Source organism: Corapipo altera, unplaced genomic scaffold (assembly GCF_003945725.1).
Source record: "Corapipo altera isolate COAL_440 unplaced genomic scaffold, ASM394572v1 202, whole genome shotgun sequence".
In the NCBI taxonomy this organism is placed as follows: Eukaryota; Metazoa; Chordata; class Aves; order Passeriformes; family Pipridae; genus Corapipo; species Corapipo altera.
In genome coordinates, this window is record NW_020884980.1 from 350,953 (window position 1) to 375,079 (window position 24,127).

Genomic DNA, 24,127 nt, shown 5'->3' on the forward strand with positions numbered 1-24,127 from the left:
GGGGGTGTTCAGTGGATGCTGGGCGATGCTGGGGGGACGCCAGTGGGATGCTGGGAATATGTCTGGGGATGTCAGAGGGATGTTGGGGAGCGCAGGGGGATGCTGGGGGATGCGGAGCTGCCCAGCCTGGCCGCTGTCCCATCTCCCGGGCGGTGGGTGACCAGCAGAGGGCCCGGCTCCCCTCCCGCAGCCGCTTTATCCTGCCCAGCTCTCCCCGAGCGCCCAGAGCCGCGGCCGGAGCCGGACCGAGCGGCTGTGCCCGGACACAGCTCCCGTGCAGCCCCGGGGGCCGCGCTCGGGGCTGCGCCGCCTCCGCCACACGCGCTCCCGGAGGGTGCGGGGACCATCGCGGGGGCACCACGATGCCTTCGCCGGCGCTTCTCCTCGTCCTGCTGCTGCTGCTGCTGGCCCCGGGGGCCGCGGGGATGCGAAGCGGGGCTGGGACCGGCAGCCCCCACCATGGCCAGGGTGTGGAGGGAGGCAGGACCCTGCCCACGGTTTCCCAGGACATCCCGGGGGCGCAGGTGATGAGAGAGAGGCCGCGCCGGGGGACGGAGGAGGACTCCAAGTCGGTGCAGCAGTACGTGCCGGGGGTGCGGGTGGAGTTCCCGCGGCCCCTCAACTCCGGCAGCCTCCACCCGACCAGGGCCCTGCTGCCATCCAGCACAGACCCCTCGGAGCAGCAGCCGGGGGTCCCCACGGACAGGGACAGGCTGGAGCCCCGAGCCAACCTCACCACCGTGTCCGACAAGCGGCTGCAAATCCACAACCCCTTGTACCCAGTGACCGAGAGCTCCTACAGCGCCTACGCCGTGATGTTCCTGTCCCTCATCGTCTTTGCCGTGGGCATCATCGGAAACCTCTCCGTGATGTGCATCGTGTGGCACAACTACTACATGAAGAGTGCCTGGAACTCCATCCTGGCCAGTCTGGCTTTCTGGGACTTCCTCATCCTCTTCTTCTGCCTACCTGTGGTCATCTTCAACGAGATCACCAAGAGGAGGCTGCTGGGGGACGTGTCCTGTCGCATTGTGCCCTTCATGGAGGTAAGGGGCTGCACGGGGCCCTGGAGGGATCAAGGACCCAGCTCCTCTCTTCCCTCCTGCTCTGGGGCAGTCTGTGCTGCTGGTGGCCTGGCACAGGGACTGTGCACCAGAGACCCCCACGGTGAGGAACAGCAAGGAGCCAAGGGACAGTCCCAGTAGTGACCTTCCCTTTGCCTCTGTCCCAGGCCATTCCTCAGGCTCTGCAGCCAGCACCAGCTCTGCCAGGGCTGGGAGGAGCCCATTAGACCCTCTGTTGTCCAGCCAGCATGGGCATTTCTGTCCGCAGGGTCCCTCCATTTGTCTGTCCTAGTCCCAGCTTGACTCCCCCAAGCCTGGGGGCTCAGCCTCAAAGTGTGCTGGCCCAGAAACTGCCCACTGTGGGCTGTTGAGGGTGGCTCTGGGGCAGAGGGGTGCAGCTGGGCAGCAGTGGGGTGGGACAGCCCAGGAATTAGGTTTGGGACCTGAGATCTGTGTTTGTCCTCAAGCCTCACGCGTGACAGGCTGGCCGTGCTTGGGGAGAGCCAGGCACCCACTGAGAAGGCCACAGGGACTGGGGTGACAGAACATGGCAGAATGAGCAAAGCTGCCTCAGATGGCAGGATTTGGAATGATCCTGCTCTTGCACTGGAAACAAACCCTCACTGTGGGTATCTCCCATCCTCAGGGGAGCCTGGGGTCCAGCTGTGCCCCTCTGTGCCCTTATGGGACAGACAGATCCAACCTGCCTGTGCTTGTTCTGTGGGGTCAACGTTTATCGAAGGGTGCAAACATCTGGAACTGCTCAAAGACAGTGTCAGGTCACTGGAGACCCTCTCAGGCTTGGTCAGACTAGAGAGGGTTCAGGACCTGCCTGTCCCATGGAGCATCCACCCCAGTGTTCAGGGCTCCCAGCTGCTCCGTGCCCTGCTGGCTATGGGACAGTCACCTCCCTGTGCCCCAGTGCCTTTGTGCAGCACCTGCAGTGGCACAGGGGTCTCTGGCTGTGCACAGGGTCCCTGGCAGTGCACAACCCTAGCAGGGGATGCCAGCAATGCCCCTGAGGCCTCTGGGTGCAGGGTGATGGACCTGCACCCTGCATGTCTCGTTGGGCACAGCCCCAAACCTGCACAGCACAGCACAGCACGTGGATGTGGTGTTTGCTGGGGGAGCTGTGCAGCCCCCCTGCTTCACTATGTCCCTGCCCAGCAGGCAGGAGCTGCCCCTTTCCAAAGCCCAGCCCAGCCTCTCAGTAAATGGAGTGTTTGCCCCATCCATCCTCCACCACAGGCCTCCATCTCTGCAGCTGGGTGGACTCAGAGAGGGGCAGGAATTTGCCCAAGCAGGCTCAGTGCTCTGGGGAAGGATGGGAAGGGAAGGGAAGGGTGATACCCCCAAAGCAGACCCCAGTCCTGAGGAGGATCTGCCATGAGCTGCTCATGGGCTCCCTGTCCCTGTGGGAGAACCCTGGGGATGGGACCAGCGGGCACAGGGATTCAGCAGCACCAGAGAGCTCCTGGGACAGCTTGGTGCTGGAGGAGGCAGGAAGGGACAGGAACGATGGGATGCTGGTGCTGTGGAGGGACGAGCATGGCACAAACTGGGAAGCACAGTCCTGGGGGGGGCTACTCCTGCTCAGCCCCCCAGAACCCAGCCCTGTGCTGCCCTCCTGCCCCTCAAAGCACAGGCAGAAAGGGGCTCCAGGTCTTCACCTGGGACTCAGCTGCAGGGAGCCACAGGAACAACAGAGCCAAATCCCTGGCAAAGGGTCAGCCATGAGAGGGGGACCTGTCTGCAAGCCAATGGTTCATGTCCACCTTGAGTGGCTGAGGCCACTGAACAGACACTGTGAGAACTGGACCTCCTGGCCTCACTGTCTGGACCTCCTGGCCACAGCTGTCCAACGCCCTGTGGGGGGGCACAGAGACAGGTTTTGGGAGCACAGCTGGTTACACGGGCTCCTGGGGACAGCCCATGTGCAGGGATGTGCTTGGGATGACCAGTGGCTCTGGTCAGCATCCTGCATCCCTGCCAGGGCACTGCAGAGCATCCTATGCTCTGCAGGACCAAGGGGACCAGGAGAGATAGAAGACCCTGTGGAAGGGTGTAGAGGGAGGAGGCAGTGGCACAGCAGCACCAAGAGTGAGGGAACTGGGCCAATGTGCTGGGTGCTGGCTGTGGGGCAGAGCAGGGTACTGGGTGCCCAGGGTGGCTTTGGGCTTTGGGCAGAGGAGTTGGGACATGCTGGGAGGTGGTGCTGAGTGCAGGATGCTGGTGCTGGGCACAGGATGTTGGTGCTGCTCTGGTGCCCTGATGCTGTGTCTGGGAAGATGCTGCTGTACAAAACCAATGGTGCTGCTCAGTGCTGGCATCACCCTGATCATCAGCTGCTGGAGGGACCAGCCCAGGACCCAGGAAAAGGCTGGAGGGGCCAAGGGGGTAGTGTTCTGGGCTGCTCCCCAGGCACCACGTGGAGCCTTGGGATGTTTCCTGAGTGCTGGGAAGGTCTTTCAGCATAGGGTGATGTTTGATGGCTTCGTGAGGCCAGGAATGGCCACAGCACGAGGGGCACCAGCATGTGACTCTGCCATCATCCTGGCCAAGGGCTGTGGAACTTGGCTCCCAGCTCTGGGGCTGGGACTGGGAACGCTGATCGTGACCCTCGGTGCCTGGCCAGTCCTCCCAGAGCCACAGTGATTCCTCTGCCTCCTTTGGCCTCCTCCTTTGGCAAAGGGGATGTTTTTCCTGCCATTCTCAATGCAGCGGAAATTGCCCCAAGCTGATTTGGGACAACGGCGCCTTCAACTCCCTTGGCCTGTCCAAGGAGAGCAGGGCAGGGACGAGCCAGCGTGGGGGGGCCTTGAGAACCCTGGGAAGGTGCTGGTGGGTGTGATGGTCCCTGCTTTTCCTCTGCAAGAGCCATCCAGAACAGAGGAAGAGCCTGAGGGACAATCGTGTTGTTCCCACTCTGGCTGGATGGACAAACATCCAGCAAAGCTTCTCCCTTCTGCAGACAGGCAATGGCTGTGGGTCAGGGGACATATTGATCCACTGTCATTTCAGGAGTCACAGAAAAGTGGCTCTAACCCTGGGATGCAGCCACAGGCTGTGACCTCCCTACAACCTTGGAGGAGGTCTTGCGGTCTTGGGTAGCCAGGGGTTTGCCACAAGCCTGGTAGAGCCAACCTCCTGGTGATGTCCCTGCAGCAGGGCTCACCTGTTCTGCCTCCTCCCTCGCCAGGTATCGTCGCTGGGAGTCACCACCTTCAGCCTCTGTGCCCTGGGCATCGACAGGTTCCATGCAGCCACCAGCCCCCAGGCCAGCACCCGGCCCATCGAGCAGTGCCAGTCCATCATTGCCAAGCTGGCTGTCATCTGGGTGGGCTCCATGACACTGTCGGTGCCAGAGATCCTGCTCTGGCAGCTGGCGCAGGACACGTCACCCGTGAATGGTGTGGTGACGGAGTACTGCACCATGAAGCCCTCGTCCAACCTGCCCGAGTCTGTCTACTCACTGGTGCTCACCTACCAGAACGCTCGGATGTGGTGGTACTTCGGCTGCTACTTCTGCCTGCCCATCCTCTTCACCATCAGCTGCCAGCTGGTGACGCGCCGCATCCGCGGCACCGAGAAGAGCGAGTGCCGGGGCACCAAGCACGGCCAGTGTGAGAGTCACCTCAACTGCACCATCATCGCTCTGACCATCATCTACGGGCTCTGCACCACCCCCGAGAACGTCTGCAACATCGTGGTGGCCTACATGTCCCCCGACATGTCCAAGCAGACCTTGGACCTACTCAACCTCATCAACCAGTTCTTCCTGTTCTTCAAGTGCTCGGTGACGCCCGTCCTGCTCTTGTGCCTCTGTCGTCCCCTGGGCCAGGCCTTCATGGACTGCTGCTGCTGCTGCTGCGAGGGCTGCGGCCCCGACACCGCCTCCAGCGAGGGCAGCGCCGACAGCAAGCTCAAAACCGAGATGTCCTCCTCCATCTTCTTCGACAAGCCCCGGGAGACACCCCCCCCGCTCCTGGCCCTCGGCACCCCATGCTAAGTGCCACCGGGGAGCTGTAGAGATCGTTCCACCACCTCCTCCCAAGACCAAACGTTGTTTTGCCGTTAGTGCCCGTGTCTGGATTGTGGAATAAGCAGAAGAGACGGCTCAGGGGGCTGCGTCGTGGGCTCCGAACCCAGCACTGGGCAGGTGGAGCTTGAAACCCTGTGGCTACGTCGGTGACCTTCTTGCCTCTGCCCAAAGGCCAGTGAGGACATCAGCACCCTCCCAGCTGCCCAGCTGGGCTCTGTGGGGTTGCTGCTCTGGAGATAGAATTGTGCCGGAAAGGTCCCATCTGAAACCACGGAGGGTGGCCACGGTGGCTCGCAGAGGACACAGCAAACACAAACTGCCCTCGTCCTGTCCCCTCCCCTCCTGCCAGCCCCTCCACAGTAGGAGAAGGTCCCAGTGACTGTATCCCATGGATCCAAGCCGTGCCCTGTATGAGCTCAATAAACCAGTAACCTAGAGCACATTGCAGCTGCAGCCGCCGGCACCGCCGGGCTGAGCCCCGGCAGCCCCTTGGATGGCTCTTCCCTAAACCTGGGGGGCTCTGGGGTGGGCATGAACAGCTAAGGGGGCATGAGGGTAGGGAAGAAGCTCTGCCAGGGCAGGCAGCAGCTAGAGGAGGTGGGGAAAGGCCCCTTTGCCCCCTCCCTCTGGGATGACGCTGAGCGGTGCCTGCAGGAAGGTTCCCTCTGAAGCATCAGGCTTGGGGTGGTCTGTAGGACTTGAACTGGTCCCAGTAAAGCCCTGCCAGCCCAGCACTGGGCTGTGGTGCCCCACAGCCTGCAAGGTAGCTGTATTATGCAGGACCAAGGTGCTGCAGCTGCACAGTGCTGCTGCCTGGGGGGGATGTGGGACCATCACCCCCAGCACCCCTTGGAGAGCCTTGGGGTGAGGACATTTTACCCAAAGCGTCCCACGCAGGGCTCCTGGCCCTCATCCACCTGCCCACTGCAGGGACAGGATTGTCCAGGGAGATGGTTTCAGGACATAAGGCTTTCCAGCCCCACATCCACCCCCTGCCCACGGCTCCTCTTTGGGGTGGGGGGTGGTGGCTCGGGGAGAAGCCGGGGCTGCGGATCTGCCTGAGGGCAGGCTGGTCACGGCGGCCCATCCACCGGAGCTGTTAGAGCTCCTTGTCCCAGCTGCTGGCAGCCGCCCCAGCCCCCGAAATGCCGGGGCAAGGGAGACGGTTGCTACGGGCAGTGAAAGCGAGGGGCTCACTGTGGGCTTTGTGCACAACACCCACCGGGCTCCGCTCGGGCTTTGCTTTCACAGCTCCGTTTCCAGGGAAACAAAAGCCCCAGTTTTCTTCCGAGAGCACAAAACTGGGTTTTTCCTTTCATCCTCCTCCCTCCCCCCCCCACCCAGCGCTGGGTCCCACAGTTTGGGAGAAGAGGGGTCTCACCCTGGCACAGGGATGAAGGGGGGTGCAGAGCCCAGGCCGTGCTCCCATATGTCCCCTCGGGGTGAGCGGGGTCCCCATGGGGGTTCGAGGGCAGTGGGGGCAGTGGGGGGGGGCATCTCTCATGTGCCTGGTCCACGTAGCTCAGTCCTGAGCCTGGGCCAAGGGCGAACAAAGCTGGGCTTGTGCTGCGGCCCCGCGGGGCTGGATGGGTGGGGAGGGGGAGGTGCAGGCAGCACCATCACCATGGGCAGCACGTGGCCCCACAGCAGGCACAGCACCCCACAGGCTGGGCTGAACCCCAGGCCTGCTGCCCGGGCACCTGCCAGGCCCAGGGCAAAGCCCTTGGGAGGGGCAGGCAGGGGGCCACCCCCTGGGGACACAGAGTGGAGGGACCCCAGAAGCAATGGCCACAGCCCCCAGGGCATATGGGGCAGGAGGCCACCCCCAAAGGACACAGGGAGGGCAGGGGGACGCCAGCAGCAGGAGGGGGCAGGAGCACTGCAGCCCCCCCTCCAAATCCAGTCTGGCAGCAGGGTCCTGCAGCAGTTCTGGTACCTGACAGGGGCAAAGGAAGGTCCCTCAGCAACAATGGCCATAGATGGAGTCTCCGAGCTCGTCTTGGCACCCAGGCCAAGGAAATGAGGCATGCAGAGGTGGCTCCAGCCCCTCTTGGTGAGCATGGCCACACAGATGGTCCTGCCTGGGGGACAGGGACTCCCATCCTGGGCAGGGCTCTGAGGGACAGGTGGCAGTGATGGCGAGGAAGTAACGTGACTGCAGCCACACCCCCAACGCAAAATTGTTAATTTATTATTAGGAGGCAAAAAAAAATTGTACAGTTACAAGAATCATTCCCCAACAGAGGTCAAATCTGAGACAAAATACCTTTTTAAAAAAAAAGGGAGGAGTGGGGGGTGACAACACTTTACAAGTCATTAAATTAAAAAAAAAAACAAAACAAAAAAAACCAAAAAGAAACCTCTCTTTGTGCAATTCTGCAAAAACAAGAACAGAAGATAAACCCCTGGCCTGACGCCCCAGAGCTGAGTGGGAAGAGGCTGAGAGGGGCCCTGCAGCCACCCCAGCCACCCCCACCCTGTGCCTCAGTCCTGCACTGGGACTGACAACTGCCTCCCCCCTGCACACCCACCCTCCAGCAGCCCCTCCCAGCACAGCTGAGTCCTCAAAAACTGGCCCCAAACAATCTGGCCGGGCCCCCAGGCTGCACCTGCAGAGCCCCAACAAATCATCACACAGCACAGATGGCCACAGCCTTCCTCACCCCCCAAAACCTCCCCTCATCCTCCCGCCACCTGCAGACAAGGACCCAACTGTGGTCCCCACAAGCCCTGCTGTCCCCTGCCCCACGGCCCCCATGTCCCCCAGCCAGGGCAGCACAGCAGGAGGTGGCATGGGGAGTAGGGAATGGGGAGCAGGGCACAGGGAGCAGGGAATAGGGAGCAGAGCACGGGGAGCAGAGCACAGGGAGTAGGGAATGGGAACACAGAATGGGGAGCAGGACACAGGGAACAGGCACAGGGAGCACCTCCCTGGCTCCAGTGAGCAGTGCTGAGGGTGCACAGATGCTCTGAACGTGTCTCCAGGTGCCTCCATGTGTCCCTCCCTCCCCAGCATCCCCACGGGATGTCCCCAGCCAGAGCAGAGCCAGCAGCCCCAGCCAGGCAGAGGCGATGCCATTTGGCACATGGGGAACCAGGGCAGCCACCCCAAGAGGCTACAGGGGGCTGAGCCAACTGTGGGGCAGTTGCATGGCAGGAGCCAGCCCCCCAGGCCCCCAGGGGCTGCTGGCATTGCTGGGCCCCCTGCACTGGCACCAGTCCCCCAGATCAGCCCACCCCGAGCGTCCAGGCTGGGCAGTGGGCAGGATTTGGAACAGGCACAGGAGCAGGGGACATGTGGGGCAGGGGGACAAACGGCCCTGGGCCCCAAGGAGGGGTTGGGGCAGTGGCACATCAGCCAGAGACAAGGGGGGGAGGCTGATCACAGCGGCTTGTTACTAATCCCTGTCCCTTGGAGCCCAGGGGCAGCATCACCCCCTCCCTCAAACCCTGCCCATAGGACTGAAGCCTGAGGCAGGGCACCTTCTGACATCCCCAGCGTGGTCTCTGCCTGGAGGTAGCAGCAGGACACGCAGGGAAGGGAAGATGGAGCCCCAGGGGACCTGCCTGCAGCTGGCACAGTCCCATCCCCAAGGGCTGCCTTCTGCTACCACCCTCCTCTTCTTCCCAGCACTGACCCCCGGCCGGCCTCGGGGAGCCCCAGCTTTCCTACTGCTCACAGGGCCCAGTTTAGTAACAGCACTATCCCTTAAATTAAAAAATTAAAATATATATACATATATATATATACTGTATACACAGACAACAACAGAACAGTGCCAAAATGGAGGAAGAGAGGGAGAGAGGGGAAGGGAAGAGAGGAGAGGGGAGGAGAGGAGGGCAGTCGGACATTTTCTTTACAATAAAAACAAGGACTCTGCCCCAACATGAGCAGAGTCTGGGGTCCCCTAAAAATACCCATCTAGAGAGAGAGCTGGAGGGACAGAGCAGGAGAGAGGGGCATGGGCTTGTACAATGGCATCTTCCCGATCCGAGCCAAGCCCGCGGGATCTCAGCTTCGCCTGGACTTCGAGTGCTGGATAAGCCACTGTAGGGTGATGTCTGCAGAGGCAAGGGGACACTTACAGCCTCTCCCCCTGGCTGTCACCCCTCCTGTACCAACACCTGGGCACAGGCTGCCCTGCCCTGCGACGCCCCCAGCCCTCGGCACTCACCGATGTTGTCCTTTTCTTTGCAGGAGATGGAATAGCAACAGATCTCTCGGTCCTGGATCGCGGAGAGGTTCCTGTGGGAGAGGAGCAAGTGCTGGCTGCAGACCCTGGGCTGTGTGGGGCAGCCATGGGAGACACCTCTGGGCAGCCCTTGGGGAGGGCTCCGAAATAGGGCACGTTGAGGGAACAGAGGCTCCCCAGGAGCTGCATGTGTGTCAGGAGAGGGCACCAGCACTCCATGCCTGAGGGGCAGAGGTGGGCTGAGGGGAGCTGTGTGATGGGGCAGGAGGGACCTGATCCCACAAGAGAGCCTGGCCACAAAATTTCACAGCTACCCCTCAAGCTCTGCAGCCAGACAGGGCAGGGAGATTTTGGGAGCAGCACAGGGTTGGCAGCAAAGGAGCTGGACGTGTGCCCACAGTCCAGGGGGTGGCTGGAGGGAGGAGTTGCTGTGAGTCAGCGAAGCATCCCAGATCCCCTTTGTGGGGATGGGCAGGAGCAGTAACAGAGGCCACATGCTGGCATGGCAAAGGGTTAAGGGACAGGAATGTGGATGGTGTCACACACCAGAGCAGGGTCCAACCTCCCGGCCCCCAGGGCTGTCAGGTGAGCAATGCCTATCCCATGAGCGGTGCAGAGCCATGGGAGGGTGACCAGAGCAGCACCCCCAGGGAACCCACCCCCAGTGCCCACCGTGATACCCCTGGGGAGCCTGGTCCCACTGTCCCCAGCTGTACCCCTGGGGAGCCCAGCTCCACCGCCCAGCACCACGCTGTGCCAGGCCCACACGCCACCGTGTGGCACCCGGGACCCAGCCCTGGCACTGGTGGCTCCAGCTCCTCCTTGTCTCCACAAGGTGTCACCTCAGATGTCCTCAGCCACCCGTCTCTGGCAGCCCACTCCGGACACCACAATGTCACCCCAGATGGGCGACTGTGCTGGCAGGGACATGGCAGAACAAGGGGGTTCACACTGTGTCACAGCCCCATTGTGGCTGCCTGGGCCACCAGCAGACTCACATCTTCTCGATGAGCTCCTTCTCATCCAAGGCACCGGGCAGGTCCCGCTTGTTTCCCAGGACGAGGACCTACAGGGACAGGACACACCTGAAGCTCCCAGTTGCCAGACCAGGCAGGAACCTGCTTCTGCCACCCAGAAGCAGAGTCTGCTTGCGATTCAAGACAGCCCTAACCACTCCACCAGGATGTCCCAGCTGGAGAAACCCCCTTCAGCAGCAATCAGGAGGCAGAGCACTTCAATTAACTGCCTTAATTAGCCTGTGTACAGCATCTCCTGTGCATTCTCTACTCCCACTGTGGAGATGGCCCCATAGCAAATCCTCCCTGAAGGGCACCAGCATCTGTTGTGCCATCTAGGACATTCTCCCAGGAGCCTCTTGCTGTCTTTGAGCAAAAAGTCAAGTGACATGGCTAAACCTGACGTTACCAGCACGAGCGAGCTGTGTGTGCCGGGCAGAACCCGCTCCGCAGGCAGCCAGCGCCAACCAGCACCAGCTGCTTGCACCATCCACTGATCCCTCCTGATTTCAAGGCTGTTCACATCCTCAAAGGCATTCTCAGACCGTGCAAGGAAAATAACCACCCGGCAGGACTGGTTTGTCCCTCCGGAGCGCCCACACGACTGTCACCTGACAGGGGCAGTGCCGAGGCTGCAGGTCCAGGGTGAGCCGGGGCTCTGCAGCAACACAGGATGCAGCATCTCTCCCTTTCAATCCTGAGGCTCGTTCTCCCCAAGGAGAGCATTCAGAGGGCTACAACTGCAGCCTGGTATGTCAGGAGCTTAATTTAGCTGGCAGCGGACGTTTGGGATCTGTGGCGAGATCCTCAATTAGCTCCTTTCAAAGGAGGCTGGTTTGGGATGCTCTGTGCACATCCCACCCTGGCACGTGCAGCGTGCCTCATGCTGTGCCACGTCCCCACCTCCTGCACATGTCACAGCCCAGGAGCCACTCTCCCAGGAGACAGGACCTTAATGTCACACCATAAATTAGGTGCAAGAGGACAGACTGAATAATACATGGGGGTCTGGTCTGTGCTCCCTGCCCTAAAGCTCCCCCTCTGTTGCTTGGCCTAGCTCTGGCCTAGAAAGCTCCCTCAGGAGTGCAGCAGGGAAGGGACCCTCCCAAGAAAGGGGATCCCTGCCCTGAATCTGCTCTGCAAGCCCTGGCAGTCCCCAGCCTTGGGATGATAAGTGGCTGTGGGCACTGACTGAGGCAGCAGCTCACCGGGATGCCCTGGAGCTGCGGCTTATCCAGCAGGTTGTGCAGTTCGTTCTTGGAGGCCTCTATCTTCTCCTGGTCAGCAGCATCCACCATGTACCTGCAAGGGAAGGGACACCCCTGAGCACAGGTGCCCAGGTCCCCATGCCTTGGTGCTGTGCCCAAGGTCTGTGCCACCCCCAAATCTCCTCCCATGGCAGCTCACTGCCCCCACTGGAGACTGGGCCATGGAGGTAGTGGATAACAGGATCCTTCTGCCAGGACCCCTCTTCCCAAGGATGGCTGTGGAGCTGAGAGCCCCTCATGTCTCCCAGAGGAGTGGAGGACCACCCTGTCCCCGTCCCTGCAGGTGTCCACCTGCTGACAGCAGGGACAGTCTGGGCAAGGGAAGCCTGGGCAAGAGAAGCTGCAGGACATGTGTTATCCCCAAGCACCCAGTGAAGCTCATGTGCACATGGCAGCTCCCATGGAGACACCCAGGATACAGGACAAGTGGAGAAGGCAAAAGGAGCTGATGATGGAGAGGAGACATTGACCCAAGAGGGGGAAGGACCTGATCATCCCATCAGTGGGGTAATCTTGGGAGGGGCCAGAGAGAAAATGGATGTGAAGCTAGCAGTCAGCAATGCTGCTCTGAGCAGACAGGGAGATTTAGGGAAGGATTTCGCTCTTATGGGCTGACACTCATCCTGCAAAGGATATTAGAGAAAATTTGAACCCTGAAAGGGTGGTCAGGCACTGGGACAGGCTGCCCAGGTCAGTGGTGGAGTCACCACCCCTGGAAGGGTTCAAAAACCATCTGGGGACATGGTTTAGGGGTGACCATGGCTGTGTTGGGTTAACGGTGGGACCTGATGATCTTAGAGGCCTTTTCCAACCTTAATGATCCCATGATAATTCAGTGGTTCTAACTCAGGTGTCCGGCACCACCAGCAAAGGCATCGCAGCTCCCCTCACAGCCAGCCCAGTATCCTGGGGTGGGGCTGTGCCCCCACCCACTGGTGAGCTCAGCATCAGTGTGTGTGTGACAGTGGAGCTCTGGCTCCCAGGATACTCACACGATGGCACTCACTCCACGGCAGTATCGCTCCCACATGCTGCGGAACCGTGGCTGGCCACCAATGTCCCAGAGCTGTGACAGGGAGATCAGGGTTACTCCAGTGTCCTGTCCATTACCCCAGTGCCCCAAGTACCCCAGTCCTGCCCAAGACCATGTGGCCACCCAGGGTATTTTGTCCATGCACCAAACCCACCCCCATCCCGTCCTCTTCAGCTCAAACCTGAGGAGGAGGCTCCCGGCTCGGTAAGGCAAGGAGACACCTGAGGAAGGGCAGCTGTAGGATGCTGAATCCCCCTGTGGTATGCCTGTGCTGGCATGGAGGGACCCCCTGGCCCAAGCTGGGTGCTTCTCCCCATGTCCACCACACCTCCTGGTCTATCCCTGAGGCATTTCCCATTTCAGAACACTCAGCACACTCTCAAAAGTGTTCCTGCAGCAGCCCAAGATCCTCAGCCATCTTTTCAAGCATGTCTCACAGCTATTTCCCAGTTTAACTCAAGGCCCTTGAAAGATCCAGAAGGGGTAGAACCTTCCTCTCCCTTTGCTTCCAAGGCAGAGACCACCACTTGAAGCCATGACCTGTTTATTCCAGCACTCCCACCCTCAGCAAGGTGACCACATCCATGAGTCCCCACCAGCAAGCCAGAAGTATAAGGAAACCTCCAGCACTGCAGCCTGGACTGGCTCTTACTGCACAAGTCTGAATCTCCCACATCTCACCACCTCTTCTGGTGAGACCTGCAGGACCCTGACAGGGCAGATGGTGGAATCACAGTCCCTGGAAGCGTTCAAAAAACATGTGGATGTGGCACTTGGGGACATGGTTCAGTGGTGAACATGACTACCATGTCATGGGGGGAACAGCTTAGAGGAATTTTCCAACCTTAACGATCCTAGGATTCCATTCTGTGATTCCCAGCTGCAGTTGCATTCCCTGGAATCCTTCAAAGTCCTGCAGAAGAGCCACCAATCTCCCCTCCCTCCACCTTTCGTCCCAGTAGCCCTAGCCAGCAGTAACACCTGCATCTTACCTTGATGGTAACATTCCCCTTGGTGATCTTCCTCATGTTGAAGCCAACCGTCGGGATCATGTCTTCATTGAACTGTCCTGACTGTGAGGAACAAGGTGAGACAGCGTTAGGGGGCAGAGGAACATGGCCAGCCAGCCCACCCCAGCAGGGCAGCGAGGCTGGCAGCCTGCCTGGGATAACCCCAAAGGCTCTGCCAGCCCTGCCCTGGGCACAGCACAACCTCCAGGTCCATGCCAGGAGCACAGAGCCCAGAGCCAGGACACTGCCAGGTGGGAATGGTGTGTATCCTGGTTCCAGGCCAGATCAGCGGGATGGGGAATGGCCAAGACATCTTGTTATTTGATACCACCTAAGATCATTGCCATGGGCAAGGAAAAGGGACACTTGCTTGCTTCCAAGAAGGGCATTCCTCTCCTGTCCCTTTCCTGTAGGGAGAAAGTGGTGGGGGGGAGGGAAGTCATCCACCATTGTTTCATTGTCCCGGGCTTGGTGAGCATTTTGCATGTTAATCACCCTCTCTTTGTACACTTTTGTTATTAGTATTGTTGCTGTTACTGGTCGTTTTCTTATCTCATTGCTGTTACCAGTAAATTGCTCTTATCTCAACCCCTGATCTTTGCCTCTTGTGCTTCCAGTTGGAGGGGGAGGGGGAAGCAAGTGGTGGGAGCACTAAACTGGGGGAACACCATTCCTAAACCAGGACACTTCAGCTGCTGCTCGGGGTACAGTGAGCTCTCAGCCTCAGCCCCAGACACACTGTTGTCCCAGTGGTCAGGGTCAGGAGACAGGAGCTGCCACAGCCCTTCACCTGCTGCCTCCAGCAGCCTCCTTGGGACTCACATCAGGTTTATTGCCTGTAAAAGCACCCGGGAGGCCACACTGTGGAATGCTGGGGAGCCAACAGGGAAGAGGGTTTGCTAACCAGGTTAACATAGATGTGGGGATTTTGGCCATCAGTGCCAGAAACTTGCAGGAACTACCAACCATGGCCAAACTCATCCTAGCAGCTCTTAAAACCTCAGTTTCTTGAGGGCTTTTCTGGTTTTTCTCTTAGTTAACACGAACCTCAAAACGGGAAGGCAATTTATGCTATTTTCTGATAAGCAGATTTTTGAGCCAACGGCTCCTCCAGACCCACATCACCAGGTCCCCAGGGTTTTCCTGACCTCTTCCAATGTCTCTGCAAAACACACCACTTCCCTTTTTCATTTCCCTTTTGCATCCAACAGCAAAACCCAGCAGCCAAGGGCTGTTCAGGCCACACTGCACCCAGAAACCACCATGGGGAATGGCAGGGAAGGGTGCAGGGAGAGGAGGGGAAGCAGGCAGAGATCTGCAGGGGATGTCTCCTGTGGACTGAGGTTCAATACACAACTTGGCTTTATGAAATTAAGAAATTCACAGGCTTTGATCGGCAGACACGGAGAGCAATTGCTGAAGAGCTCTAGGAAGCTGCAGGCACCTCCCTCAGGGATCCCAGACCACATCACGGCATCTGCTGTCTGAGCAAAAGCCATCCAAGACATAGTTCAGGCAGACAGAAGCTTATTCCAGAAGGGATGGGCTGCAGGAGCCAGGAGACACCTCCTCTTTCCTCCATGGGGAAAGTGAGGCACAGCCTTGCTCCCTGCCTGAAATCCTCTCCCCCCTGCAGCACTGGTCTCCAGGGGCCAAAAGACCAACAAAAAAACCACTTGAGCTGTCCAAAACAGGCTGGGACCGTGACACATTGTGGTCCAGGATGGCCTGCCTGTGGTCCCTGCTGTCCCAGCACCCACAAAAGCATCTTCAACGTGCTGCAACGTGCTCAGCTCCTCCTGCATCAGCTGCTCTCTGAAAGCAACTCTCAGTGGTGGAAACACAGTGTCTCCTCTTTCCTCTCCAACTATCCCTGATGGTGGCACCTTTGGCACATCTTCAGCTCCCTGCAGGGTCCAGCTATCCACAGCTCCACTGCCAGGAAAGCAGAGACCACCTAGCTGGAGACATGCAAAAGCTTCACCAGACACATCCTTGTCCCCCCAAATTTTGGTCATGCAAGGGACACAGCACCCATGCTGACCCTGGAGATGACACCAAGCCACACCAATCACTTGGGAATGCAATTCCACTGGGATGCACAAAAGTCCTTGCAGGCAAGATGGATTTCGTGGCCACAACTGGCAGATCAGGTCTTTACAGGCTCCAGTTCATTGCTGATTTTGCCAGGGTTCCCCAGCACTCTGCCCAAACCACTCTGCCTCGTTGCCCTGCCTGGAAGGCAAGTGACCCAACACTTCCCAGTTGAGTTACTGGGAGAGGTGGCCAGGATTCAGCTTTTGCAGGGGCAAGCAGTCCCCCCAGCTTATGATGAGCCCCATCCCCTGCCACAAGCACAGGGACACCACATCACTTGCCACTTCAGCCATCATGCCCCACTCAGCCAGCAGCCAGGCCCTCGGCTCACTGGCACATGCAAAGAGGCCACCTCAGCCTCCACACTGCAGCCACCAGCTCTGGTGAGCAGTGTGTGGGTGGCCAGGTCCTGCTCTTCACTGTGGTCTCCACGGGGCAGAGGCAGCACCCCAAAGCACCACAGGTTGGGTGTCTCCCACCAGTGCCTGGACCATTCCCAAAACTGCCCAGCCTGGCACTCCTGAAGGATCTCCTGCCATTAAGCACTTGAGACCCTGACAAACCCTGTCCAAGCTCCAACTCAGGAGGAAATGTGGGTGGGCAGTTTCTCACCTGTAACCTCCACATCCATCCTCTTCAGCTGGTCCTGTGCCAGTGCAGAGTGGGAGTGCCTGGCAGCCCGAGCTTTGCTTGGTCTTCCATTGCTCTTCCAGCTCTTCTCCAAGAGCTAAACCAGCCCAGCTCTGCCACACAGGCTCCCATCCCTCAGCACATCTCTATCAGCCAACAGACACCTGACACTGAGCACTTCATTCAGACAGGAAAAAGCCAAATTCAAGCCAAGCCTTTACCCTTCAACAGTGGGCTTACAGCTCTCTGGGGCTCTGAGTACCACAGGGCACCTATGGCACAGAGATCCATGCCCCTGCAGAAGGCACTGGAGGGGACAGGACTGAGAACAGGGAAGAGGGGCTGCCACCTGGGCCAGGCAGGATGGAGCTACCCCAGGGGCTGGCAGCAAGAAGGAAGTGCCACATGGGTCCAAGAGACAATCCCAACTCTTGCCCCAAATCCTCAGCACACGCTGATTTCAAAAACTTCATGCAGAAGGATCCTATTGAAGGGGCCTGTGTTGGGCAGCCCCCACCAATGCAGGCAGCAGCCCCAGCTGGGCAAGCAGGGTGCTGTGGGACAGGGATGGGCCCCTCCATCCCAGGCAGATGGTCTCACCACCACCACCACTACCTTCATTACCACACATGGTCTGGTTCCACAGCACCCCTCAGCTTGGAGATCCAGCATCCCAGGCCACGAGCATGGTGGGAAACCCACAGGCCCCTCCTGGCCCTGCTCCCTGCAGTGCTTCTGCATCTGAAACAGGCTGTGCTGCCCTCCCTGATGCCATGGGCCCCATCTCCAGGGCACTGGGTATCTCAAGAGCAAAAATGGGATCTGGGGACAGCAACCAGGCCATGCATGTGCTGACCCTAGAGCCCAAGTGACAGTGGCATGGTCAACACTGCTGTAAGCCCAACTGAGCCAGGCAGGACAATCCATCCCACTCCCTGCAATGCAGCTAATGCACATATTTATTTTTTTTTAAGAGCACAGTATCACTGAAGCTCAGAGGTTTTTTTCATAAAAATTAGGTTCCTCAGATGAAAGGGAAAATCCTTGGGCTGCTTTTGCTTCTTCAGCACTGCATCAGAGCCCAAAGTATGCTGGACAGCAGCGCTGAGGCTGCGCTGACCCAACTCTCTCTGTGAGATGCTCCCAGCAGCTCCCCAAGGACAGGCAGCACAGCCTCAACTCTGAGGGGAAGCCAGAAGCTCTGTGTAAGATTTTCAGCAACATCTGGTCCCACCTCTGTCCATAGAGACCCCACAAATGCCTATAACTCTATCAGTTGCTGCCCTCGTTCAGATGTGCCTGCAGTGGGGCAGCATCTGGACAGAGGTGGTGGCCACACGAAGCACTGGTGACTCAGCTTGCTGCTGGCCTAGATTTTGGGGTGCTGGACATGTGCAGCCCCCACTGGCATCAGCACTACTTGATGGCAGCACAGAGTCTGTTACAGAAACCCTGGAGAACTGGCTGGATGGTGTTGTGGTCCACAGCTCAATGTCCAGGTGGAGGCCAGTGATGAGTGGTGTTCCTCAGGGGTCGCTGTTGGGACCAGCACTGTTTTAGAACAGAATCACAGAATGGTTTGGGTTGGAAGGGACCTTAAACACCATCCCATTCCTCCCCCTGCCATGGGCAGGGACACCTTCCCCTAGACCCAGTTGCTCCAAGCCCTGTCCAATCTGGCCTTGGACACTTCCAGGGATGGGGCAGCCACAGCTTTTCTGGGCAGCAGAGATGTCACCATCAGACACCATCCCATGACAGAATGTTGTATCTCTGTCGGTGGCATGGGCAGTGGGATCAGGGTGCTGAGGACACTGAGCTGTGTGGTGCAGTCGACGTGCTGGAGGGAAGGGGTGGCATCCTGGACCTGGACGGGCTTCGGAGGTGGGTCTGTGCAAACCTCGTGGAGTTCAAAAAGGCCAAGTGGAAGATCCAGCACCCGTGTCAGGGCAATTCCAAGCATAAACCCAGTCTGGGTGGAGAAAGGCTGGAGAGTAGCCCTGAAGAGAAGGACTTGGAGGTGCTGGTGGATGAAAAGCTTTAACATGTCCCAGCCATGTGTGCTGATGCCCAGAAACCCCTGTGCCCTGGGCTCATCCCACAGCGTGGGCAGCAGGGGAGGGTGGGATTCTGCCCCTCTGCCCCGCTCAGGTGAGACCCCACCTGCAGAGCTGCCTCCAGCACTGGGGTCCCAGCATCAGAAGGACGTGGAGCTGCTGGAGCAGGTCCATAGGAAGCCACAGAGATGCTCTGAGGGCTGGAGCCCCTCTGCTCTGGAGAGCTGGGGTTGTTCAGCCCAGAGAAGAAAAGGCTCTGGGGAGACCTTAGAGTCCCTTCCAGTACCTAAAAGTGGCTTCTAAGAAAGATGGGGACAGACTTTATTTAGTAGAGTCTATAGTGACAGGACAAGGGGTAATGGTTTTAAACTAAAAGGGAGATTCAGACTAGATAAGGAGGAAATTTTTTATAATGTGAATGGTGAGGCCCTGGCACAGGTTACCCAGAGAAGTTGTGTCTGCCCCATGCCTGGAAATGTTCCAGATCAGGTTGGACAGGGCTTGGAGCAATGGAATATGTGCCTGCCCATGCCAGGGGTGTTGGACAAGGTGACCTTTAAAGGTCCCTTCCAACCAAAACCACTCTATGATCCTATGATCTTGGAAAACCACCACTTGTCCATTTTTCCTGGCTTATGTTGACAGAGATTGCAGCAGCAAGACAAGACCATGCCCCATCCAGATTCTTCTCCTTTTCTGGAAACACAGGAGAAACCCCCCCAAAAACCTACCACCTTCTGCATTATGAAGCTGAGGTGCAAAGACACACCTGTGGAGGGCCCAGGTGCTGCACCTGGAGGCAGAAGGACCACAATGCAGCATGAGGACCCACGTCCACCTCCACCACACTCTGGCCCTGCCAGACCCCATGCCAGGGGCAAGGCCCGAGTTACTGGGAGAGGTAGGGGTCAGACAGACTGGCACAAAGGCATCAGAACAACATCTCCCTGATTCTCCCTCAGCATCTCCACCAGCATTTCTACCTCTCCAGCAAACCTTGGAGACCTTGCAGACCTGGAGCTGCACCTCCCCTCCCATGCTGAGGCACCCGAACACATCCTGCTGAGGGGGCTCAGCTGGCCAGTGAAGGGGTCAGTGGCTCTCCAGGGATGGTTGGGAGCAGGCACTGAGCTCTGCAGTCCTCCAAGACACTCTCAGGACATGCCTCCATCAGCAGTGCTGTCAGGAGAGCCACGGCATCCATCATCCTACCTGATGCCACACACGACGCTGATGTGGTTTCACAGAATGGCTGAGGTTGGAAGGAACCACAGTGGGTCATCTGGTTCAGCCTCTCTGCTCAAGCAGGATCATCCCAGAGCACGTGGCAAAGGATTGCATCCAGACTCCACACTCGCTCTGGGCAGCCTTTTCAGTGCTTGGTCACCCATGCAGTAAAGAAGTTCTTCCTCATGTTCAGGTAGAACTTCCTGTGCATCAGTTCCTGCTTGTTGCCTCTTGTCCTACTGCTTGGCACTATCGAGCAGAGCCTGGTCCATCCTCTAACAGCTCCCTGCAGATACTGACAGACTGGATAAGGTCCCCTCTCAGATGACTCTTCTTGAGGCTGACCAGGCCCAGCTCCCTCAGCCTGTCCTTGTAAGAGAGACGCTCCAGTCCCCTCATCATCTTCACAGCCTCTGCTGAACTCACTCTAGGAGCTCCATGTTTCCTCTTGCAGCACTGATCTGAATCACTTCCTGAGCAGGGCTAAAGCACAGGATGATGCCCCAGACTCCCCACCACCCAGGTCCGATACCCCGGCACCTGTGGCTCAGCTCCCCTGGAAGGCTCTAGCACAGGTAGAACGTGTGTGGTGTTAAAAAGCAGCAACACACTCTTTTGTTCTAACCATGGCCTGCACTAACAGGTTTTGGGCCCCAGCACCTCCTGAGGAGCTCTCAATGCCCTCGAGTCACCCTCATCATCACCAGACTGGGGAAAAGGCAGCTAAAAGCCCACTGGCTTCAGGTTAAACAAAGACCGGGTGTGTTTACAGCTTTCACCCCTCCTTGCAGGCAAAACTTCAAGTCTCAGCTCCCAAGAGCCAGGAAAAGAAAAAATAAGCCCTGGAAAATGAAGGTCCCCAGGCAGGTGACCCAGGAGGATTCAACCCCCGGATCATCACTGCCTTCAGCAAAACCCTCGCCTGGCACGACCACAGCTCTGACTGCTGGAGGGAACCACCCACCTTCCAGGCAACCAGAGTCCATTTCTCAGTCAGGTGCAGCTAAAAATCCTGGAACACGAGGATGGCGCCGACCCCTCCAGAGCAGCTCCAGCCCCAGCATCGCTCTGAGGGAAGGGGAGCACCTCTTGCACCCACAGAGATGTCTTGTGAGATCTCTCCAACAACCCCAAAATCCCACACTTCTCGGTTCAGGCTCTCCCCCTCCCCAGAGCCCAAACTACAGCCCAAAGCACAAATCACAGCTATTTCCCCTTCCAACACCCCCATTGCGACACCCTAAAGCCAGGCACCTCCAACCCTTCTCAGGCAGTTCCTGTCGAGTCGGCATTTTCTGTGTCACGCTGCTACTTCACTGTCCCCAATACCTTCTTTCCAGGATGCTTTCTCAAGGGCTGGTGCCCCTTTTTGTGTGCATGTGCCACAAAACATGAACTTTCCAAATTAACCGAGCTCAGCCACTAAGCCTGACTGCCCTGCAAGGGTGTCAAACCCCCCACCACAGACCTGTTACACCGGCAGGCCATGGTGGGTGCCAGCTCCAGCCGCCTCGAGAGCTCCTGTAATTCCTCGAAGTCCCTTAGCCAGCAATCCTGGCTGAGCAGAGAGAGTCCTGGTGCACGGGTCTTCCAGGTGGGGTTTTGCCCACAGTAAAACTGCCTGTAACAAGGTGTTTACTCGCAGGAGTAAAGCCCACGAAGCCCACGCTCAGACCTGTCTGTGGATGCAGCTGGGTGAGGAGGAGGCACGTGGGGAACAGGGAGCTGGGCAAGATGAGGAGCAAAGCAGCAGGAGCCTGGAGCACCAAGTGGTGACTTCCAGCAAAACAGCTCGAGACCTGGAGTGCCATGTCTCCAGGGTGAAAAAGCACTTTAGACTGTCCTTCCTCTGCCCCCAGACACTTCAGGAAGGACATTTTTGTCCCTCAGCACCTGGCACCAATGGAAACCTCCCGAAGAGCACAGCTCCAGCGCAAAGAAGCCTCCAAACAGGCTGAAAATCCCCTCTGACAGCCCAGCACCTTCCAGCACACTGAGCAAGCAGCAATAATTCCCTGTGCTTTCAAGCCATGGCACCGAACAAGCAAAGTGCAGGGACAAGGAGGGCAGTAGGGCAGCCAGGGCAGCTGGAAGATCCACATCCTCCTCCCTCCATGAAACCCTGCAGGAGCGACAGCCCAAACCTGACCCTCCAGGATCCGCCCACCTCGCAGCATCGCATCTGGAGAGGGCGAGAGCAACCCAAAAAGCAAGAGGGGAAACTCCACCAAGCATTGCCACGGGTGAAACCACACCCTGGGCTCTGGGATCCCGCTCCTGATCTGTGGCCGGATCCAGGGACCCCGTGGACAAGGCAGCACAGCCGGGGACAGGCCGGGGTCGGAGGGGCCCGAGGCGGGTGTCACTGCCACGCTGGGGTGTGGAGCGTGTGCTGCTGCAGCACCCGGCACCCACGGGACACTGCTGCCGGTGGGTGCTGCCCCAGGAAGGTCTCCGGGCAAACACCTCCTACACCAGCCCCTGGGCAACGAAGGCTGGTGGCACAGAGCCCAGCAGGGTCATCCCGAGGCCCCCCACCTGCGCGTCCCGGCAGTGGCAGGGAGGATGACAAAGCTCCTGCTGCAACCCGTACGAGGGCAGGAGCTTCCCGGCTCCCAGGGCCGAGGCTCCCGCAATCCTGGGCGGCGGCAGCGCCCACCCAGGGCACCAGGACCGGCTGCTGCCCACTGGCAGAGCCCCGGCCGGGAAGGGCAGGGGTGTTCCGTGATTCCTCCCCAGGGCCTGCTCCGGCTGCGGCTCCAAGAGCCGCGCTTCGTTCCGGGGATGTGGGGAGCAAACGCTGGGGTTTGCCTGGACCCCTCCCGATGCTGCTGGATCTGCAGCCTGCACCCCACACTGCACCCTGCACCCCAGAGTGTGCCCCACTGCCTGCAGTTCGCAGCCCACCCCACCCTGCACCCCACTGCCCAAATGCATTTCCAGGCTGGGGTGTGATAGGGCGGAGCCATTCTGGGGAGCACCCAAGGGGTGCAATTGGGGGGCTGCAATGGGGGGGTGCAAAGGGGGTGGCAGTGAGGGGATGCAATGGGTGAGGTGCAATAGGGGGGTGCAACGGGAGGATGCAATGGGAGGGTGCAATGGGTGAGGTGAAATAGGGAGGTGCATTGGGGGTGCAATGGGGGATGCAATGGGGGATACAATGGGGGATGCAATGGGGGATACAAGGCGCGGGGGTGCTGCCCTGGGGTGGCCCCGCTGCTCCCCGGGCTGCCCGGGGATGGGGGGGATGCGGGTGTTCCCCGGGGGGATGCGGGTGTTCCCGGGGGGCTCACCGCGATAACGTTGACGAAGGTGGTCTTGCCCGAGTACTGCAGCCCCACCAGGGTCAGCTCCATCTCCTCCTTCCAGAACAGCGCCCGGAACCAGTCCAGCAGCTTGTTGAAGAGCGCCAGCATGGTGCCAGGCCGGGCCGCGCCGCGCCGAGCGGGGCCGAGCGGAGCCGAGCGGAGCCGAGCCGGGCCCAGCTGGGCCGAGCCGAGCCGAGCCGAACGGGACCGAGCGGAGCCGAACGGAGCCGAGCTGGGCCGCGCCGAGACGAGCCGGGCCGAGAGGGGCCGAACCGAGCGGCGCTGAGCCGAGCGGGGCCGAGCGAGGCCGAGTCGGGGCGGGGCCAGTCGGGGCGGAGCCGGGCAGGGCCGAATCGATCCGAGCGGGGCCGAGCGGAGCCGAGAGCGTCCGGACCGGGCCGGTCGGTGCCGATGGAGGCCGAGCCGCCGCCGCCTCCGGTATTGTCCGAACGCAGCCCCCCCGAGCCCTCCCGAGGCACCGGGTGGGGCCCGAGCGCCGCCGCTGCCGCGCCCTCTCCCGGAGCGGAGGACCCGCCGCACCGGGCACGGGACATCCCGCCCTGCAGGACACCCCGAGATACACCGGGATACACGGGACACGCTGGACACCCCGGATACCCCGGGATACCCGGGACACGCTGGACACCCCGGATACCCCGGGATACCCGGGACACGCTGGACACCTCGGATACCCCGGGATACCCGGGACACGCTGGACACCTCGGATACCCTGGGATACCGTGGGATAGCCGGGACACCCCGGGATACCCTGGGACACCCTGTGACATCTCGGGACACCCAGGGGCACCCCGGACCCCCCGGGACACCCCTGGACCCCCCGGAGTACCCCGAGACACCCGGGACACCCCGAGATACCCTGGGACACCTTGGGACACCCTGGGGCACCCCGGACCCCCGGGATGCCCCGGGACACCCCCGGCCATCCCGGGCGCAATGTGCAGAGGGTGCTGGGGGCACAGCGGTGCTGAGTGGGGGTACTGAAGGTGGGGGTGTGCAGGGTGCACGGGGTGCAGAGGTGCTGGAGCACTGCGGTGCAGGGGGCAGGGATGGTTCGGGGGCAGGGATGGTTCGGGGGCGGGGATGGTTCGGGGGCAGGGATGGTTCGGGGGCAGGCTGCAGGGGTACTGCAGGGGTACCGGGGGTACTGGTGCGTTAGGGGTG

At 59.7% G+C, this 24,127-nt stretch overlaps 2 protein-coding genes across 2 annotated transcripts; one reads left to right on the forward strand and one right to left on the reverse strand.

The window, feature by feature from the left end:
* Nucleotides 1-167: 167 nt before the first annotated feature.
* GPR37L1 (G protein-coupled receptor 37 like 1) lies at nucleotides 168-5,548 on the forward strand. The gene is made up of 2 exons (XM_027665744.1): nucleotides 168-1,046; nucleotides 4,264-5,548. The coding sequence occupies exons 1-2, from the start codon at nucleotides 363-365 to the stop codon at nucleotides 5,071-5,073; spliced, it is 1,494 nt and encodes a 497-aa protein (XP_027521545.1). The 5' UTR covers nucleotides 168-362; the 3' UTR covers nucleotides 5,074-5,548.
* Nucleotides 5,549-7,274: 1,726 nt separating this feature from the next.
* ARL8A (ADP ribosylation factor like GTPase 8A) lies at nucleotides 7,275-23,143 on the reverse strand. The gene is made up of 7 exons (XM_027665745.1): nucleotides 22,931-23,143; nucleotides 13,609-13,689; nucleotides 12,576-12,649; nucleotides 11,524-11,617; nucleotides 10,298-10,365; nucleotides 9,282-9,352; nucleotides 7,275-9,168 (listed from the first exon to the last, which is right to left on the reverse strand). The coding sequence occupies exons 1-7, from the start codon at nucleotides 23,051-23,053 to the stop codon at nucleotides 9,119-9,121; spliced, it is 561 nt and encodes a 186-aa protein (XP_027521546.1). The 5' UTR covers nucleotides 23,054-23,143; the 3' UTR covers nucleotides 7,275-9,118.
* Between the last annotated feature and the right edge of the window lie 984 nt (nucleotides 23,144-24,127).